The sequence below is a fragment of the Camelina sativa genome, chromosome 1 (assembly GCF_000633955.1).
Source record: "Camelina sativa cultivar DH55 chromosome 1, Cs, whole genome shotgun sequence".
In the NCBI taxonomy this organism is placed as follows: Eukaryota; Viridiplantae; Streptophyta; class Magnoliopsida; order Brassicales; family Brassicaceae; genus Camelina; species Camelina sativa.
In genome coordinates, this window is record NC_025685.1 from 14,077,656 (window position 1) to 14,082,600 (window position 4,945).

General features: G+C 38.4%; 1 protein-coding gene across 1 annotated transcript in view; it reads left to right on the top strand.

The window, feature by feature from the left end:
• LOC104707951 overlaps positions 708-4,945 on the top strand; it is a 7,862-nt gene continuing 3,624 nt past the window's right edge. The window contains exons 1-9 of the mRNA XM_010424414.2: positions 708-1,129; positions 1,225-3,038; positions 3,391-3,567; positions 3,655-3,726; positions 3,821-3,901; positions 3,976-4,013; positions 4,094-4,181; positions 4,267-4,392; positions 4,742-4,936. Of these exons, the coding sequence (XP_010422716.1) occupies positions 757-1,129; positions 1,225-3,038; positions 3,391-3,567; positions 3,655-3,726; positions 3,821-3,901; positions 3,976-4,013; positions 4,094-4,181; positions 4,267-4,392; positions 4,742-4,936 (2,964 nt within the window). The 5' untranslated portion in view covers positions 708-756. The remainder of the gene's footprint in view (positions 1,130-1,224; positions 3,039-3,390; positions 3,568-3,654; positions 3,727-3,820; positions 3,902-3,975; positions 4,014-4,093; positions 4,182-4,266; positions 4,393-4,741; positions 4,937-4,945) is intronic.

Here is a 4,945-nt window from a genome sequence, read left to right on the forward strand (position 1 = left end):
TAGATTCGCCGTTATTAAAAATCCATCTCGTTTATGGGATAAATACAAAATGGCAAATGTTATAAGATCATGCATAATACTCCATAATATGATTGTCGAAGATGAACGTCATGCATACAGTTACCGAAACATTGTTTCTGAATTTCAACAAGGAGAACATGTGGATCAAACATATACCGTTGGTGCTGCCGGTGTGGGTTCAAATATCAGCACTACGATTACTCGCCAAACAAGACTTCGGGATAAACAAGCCCATGACCAACTAAAACATGATTTGATTGAGCATATTTGGACTAAATTTGGACATCTTCAAGATAATGAAGATTAATTTTAAAATTTCTATGAGTTGAAGAAAATGTTTGTTTTTCTTTTTATGTTTTTTTGTTTTTAAGTTGAATAAAATTTCTAAATTTTGAAAATATTATTAATTTATTCGGAGGACCAAATACAAATAGACACCAATACTCATATTAAAAATAAGAAACTCTCATAATAATATTATTAAATTTGATGGACCAAAACCAAGTATACACCAATGCCCATGCTCTTAAATGTGTTACTAATCAAAGCCAGTATAAGAGAAGATCTAGTCTATTGACCGTTTTATTAAACGTAAGTTTTTTCATATTTTTTACCACAATTATTTAAATAAACTAAAATGATTTTCCCTTTCCCGCACAATATTATTTTCAGATAATAATTCAATTTTCAAAAACCCTAAAATTCGAAACGTTTCCCCCAAATCGTCTCTACCCAATGGCGTCGGAAAAGCCTGAAGACCCGATGAACAATACGGCCGGCGGAATCGGAACAGACGAGGAATCTATAGCACAGCGCCGGAAACGACTAAGGCGAGTGAGCTTCGCCGACCGTGAAATCACTTCCGTCCACATTTTCAAACGTGACGAAGATTACGAGACGCCGCCGAACACCTCCGCCGCGAAGGGTGAACAAGCTGAAACGTCAGAGTCTGAGGATAAAGTAATTAAGTTTTTCGGCGATTTATCTGACCGCGAAGACACTGAAGGAGATGGTGAAGATGAGCCAATCTTGAATGAATCCTTCTTGAGGCCAAAATATTCGCCATCTTCAGGAGGTAGCACTGTTGGCTCTGCTACTAGTGATGACGGTACGCCTTCAATTTCATTCTCCATTTACCTTTGATTGATAAAGTTCTGTGCTTTACACATTTCTGAATCGATTTGCTTTTTTTTTCTTAATCAGAGGATAGTTTCTTCGGCCCTGTGTCATCCCATTTTATCAATCCTGGAAGATTGTCTGACGCTACTATCTCTGAAGACCACCATGAAATGACAATGGACTCTACAGCATTTTCTATGCATTTCCGGAGTCTTGCGAGGTCAGAGTCTGGAGATGTGAGGACTCCTATGAGTAATCTTCCAGTAGAAGAAACTGATACAGGAAGTGCAATGGTGTTGTTGACAAAGCCTAAGAAGCTATTCCCAAAGTCCCCTCTACCTGTTGAGAAGGGGAGTGGTGGTAGAGACTCGAATGATATGAGTATCGTTGGTGAGAATTCTCGCAAATATGACTATGGGTATATATCTCCTACATTAGCAGCTCTATTGGCTGATGAAAGCATGGAATTGCTTCCTGAAGACAATACTGTGGAATCAAGATCCCCCATCCATGGTTTTTCCTTGTCCCCTCAGAATGGATGCATTCCCGTAGTTCAAGCTAATAAAGACTCACATGGTATAAATAGTGGTGATGCTTGTCAAATCCTGTCACCTTCTGGTTCTGGCTCTCGCCCTCAGATAGTGCTGCAGGAATCAGGAAGCCAACATTACTCAAAGGATGTTTCCCTTTCCTCGTCAACTATTAGAAGGCAAAGTGCGTTTTCAGTTGGTTTATTACCCCAGTCCGTATCTTGTGTTACTCCTTCCCCTAAACATGGTGGAAGCTTTATGAGCAGGGAAACTCGGGCACTAGTTGAGAGCTTGCCAACCATCCAGAAAAGCAAATCCAGACTTGGATTGATTCCACCTGGTTCTGCTCTTATTCAGAGAATTGAGAAATCAAAGCTTCAATTATCTGGAAACCGCATTGGCAGGGAAGTAGGTGTCCACATGGAAATTCATGCAGGTATACCCATTACCAATTTGGAGGATTTGTTATCCGAACATGATAATAGAACACCAGTTTCTGAGAAGAAAGGCATGCCAGATATATGCAGTAGTGGTGCATTGAGCCCTGTTGTCGACACTGGCGATGATAGTACAACACCAGTTTCAGGAAAGAAGGGCATGCCAGATCAATGCGGTAGTGGTGCATTGAGACCTGCTGTTGACACTAGGGGTGATAATAGAACACCCGTTTCAGACAAAATAGACATGCCAGATCAATGCAGTAGTGGTGCTTTTAGTCCTGATGTTGACACTAGCGATGATAGAACTCAAGTTTCTGAAAAGAAAGGTGTACCAGATCAAAACAGTTGTGGTGCATTGAGCCCTGCTGCTGACATTAGTAATGTGTTTGCACGAAGAAGTCCAGAAGGAAATACTAATTCTGAGACAGAAGGTTCACTCTTCAAACAACAGCAAAGAAATCAGACAGCCAGCACCCCTGAGAAGTTTGTGTCATCAAATGCAACGACGTCAGCATCAAAGAATTTTGTTATTCTTCAAGATCAAGAGCAGCACAGTAAAGCCACCGAAAAATCTGAGATTGGGGATGGAAATGTGACCAAGGAATGTGCTAGTACTAATTCTTTGAATACCTTATCCGACAAAGTTGAATCATTGCTTGCAGAATCTGGCGTATTACTTAGTGACACAGGCTTCTTGAATGGCTCTGCTAAACGAAAAGAGAAGGACAGTATGCTGCATAAAAATCAAAACAGAACCGACATCAGTGCTGCCGAGTTCCTTCTGAAGGATAATAATCATTTGAAAGTACATTGTGAAACAGAAGTTATCTCAGTTGAAGATGTTCCTTCTGTAGTTACAGAAACCCTTCCTAGTACCTCTGGCTCGTCATCTATGGACAGAAGCAAGAATGAGGCTTTACATGCTAAGGTATAATTCTAGACCCGTGTACATGTTTTGAAGAACTATCTCTCCACGGGGAAAATGGATTACACAATCCATTTCTGAACGTTAGTAGATCCTCTTGATCTCTGAAATGATTATAAATTTCCAAATTGGTTCTTTTACACCAACACCTGAACCAGATCATTCCTTTATAAGAAGTTAAATAAGTACCCACTAAGAGGTCATTCAGATTGAACATTTTGACTCAGATTCCATCAAATATCTTGAGAAATTATATCCTGGAGACTATCAAATTTCGAAGCTATCCCAAAGGATGAAAGGATATGATGATAAACTTTGATGTTTAGCCAGATTTCTGAACTTTAGTAATTTGCAGGGATCATCCAGATTGAAAAGGAAAGCAGAAGATGTTGATTGTGCAGTTAGAAATTATAGCCCCAAAGTCGGGAGAAGTACACAGTATATTTCAAGTTCAGTGATGAACCACCGTGATGGAAAGTTCAATGCTCATGATTGCCGCAGAGTTCGTAGACAAGTAGTGAACTGGGTAGAAGTAAGTACTGGTGATAACTTATTATGTTATTCGAAGTTAGTCCCACTTTGCTTCATACAAACATGTTACTATTTCACTACCTTGCAGATTCCAGGAAAAGTATCAGAAGAAATCAAACAAATGGTTGATCCATTGGCTAATAAGCTGAACCCAAGACTGGTATATTATTTCTCTCTATGGGAACCCAGGCTGGTTACTGAGACTGTTTCCTATTAGCTTTTATAGTTGCAGTACTAATGTTGCAAAAGTGCAGATATGTAAGGTGGAAGATATATTAACACACATGAAGAAGGTTCATTTGTGTGAGATGCTTTGTCTTCAAATTCAGTCTCAGGTTAGCCTATTAGAAAACTTTTGCGATCATTATTTCTATATAAATGTACACTGATGATCTTGTTCTAATTGTAGAAAGTATGTGACGACTTGAGTGGTGCTAAGACAAAGAGGTGCTCCCTGTACTGCCTTTATATATTTTTCGAATAAATTAGTGCCCAGTGTATAACATTCATTGTTAGTATTATTGCAGACATGCTGAGAGTAGATCATTACTCTGCAAGTTAGCGTACGAAAAAGCCAAACTTGAGTTGCTGCACCTCAAGAAAGAAATAATGACGGTAGTTACTTTACTTAATTTGTTCCTCCTTTTCAATTTTTCTTTGATTCTGCATGCTTGATCAAATTCTCTTATATGATATGCAGAAAAAGTTTCAAGCAGTGAGCGCCGGTGTACAAACATCCGAAACATTGAGGTTGAATTGTGCCAACTTTCTACGTCAACATGATTTCCGTTCTACTGGCTTGTTAGATCCTAACCAAGCTGAAGAGGTAACTAGACCAGTTTGAAAAACCCATTCCAGGAATATCTTGGTGTGTCTAGTCTTCCAAATTATTAGGTCGTGTTAACTCTATCAGAGGCTCAAATTGTTTTTTTTGGTAGGCATGGAACAATTTTCAGGGTGATGAATTTTTCACTCTAATTGTAGAAAAATTAATTTGTTTTCATCTCAGATATAATGTTCTGTCCACAGTGTCTCATGATATTATGTTGATAAGAGATGGATGCTATGTTTTATCTTATTAGTATTTACACTTATGCTGTTTTTTTTGTGTGTATTTTGACACTTGTTTTAATCTAAGTAATTAATAGACTCGTTATCTATCAACATTTTTCTAGGTTATGATTACTAGTAAACGGGCGGAGATAACACAGGAGATCAAAGAATTGGACTCAAAAATCAAGAAGTTGATTCAATGTTTTACGACGTTCGACACAATGACAGAAGAACCGGCAAATGCAGACACTATTAAAATTGCTGAAGATACTTTAAAAAAGAGAATGAGTTGCAGATCCATACGTCAGGATATTCTGGTATATACC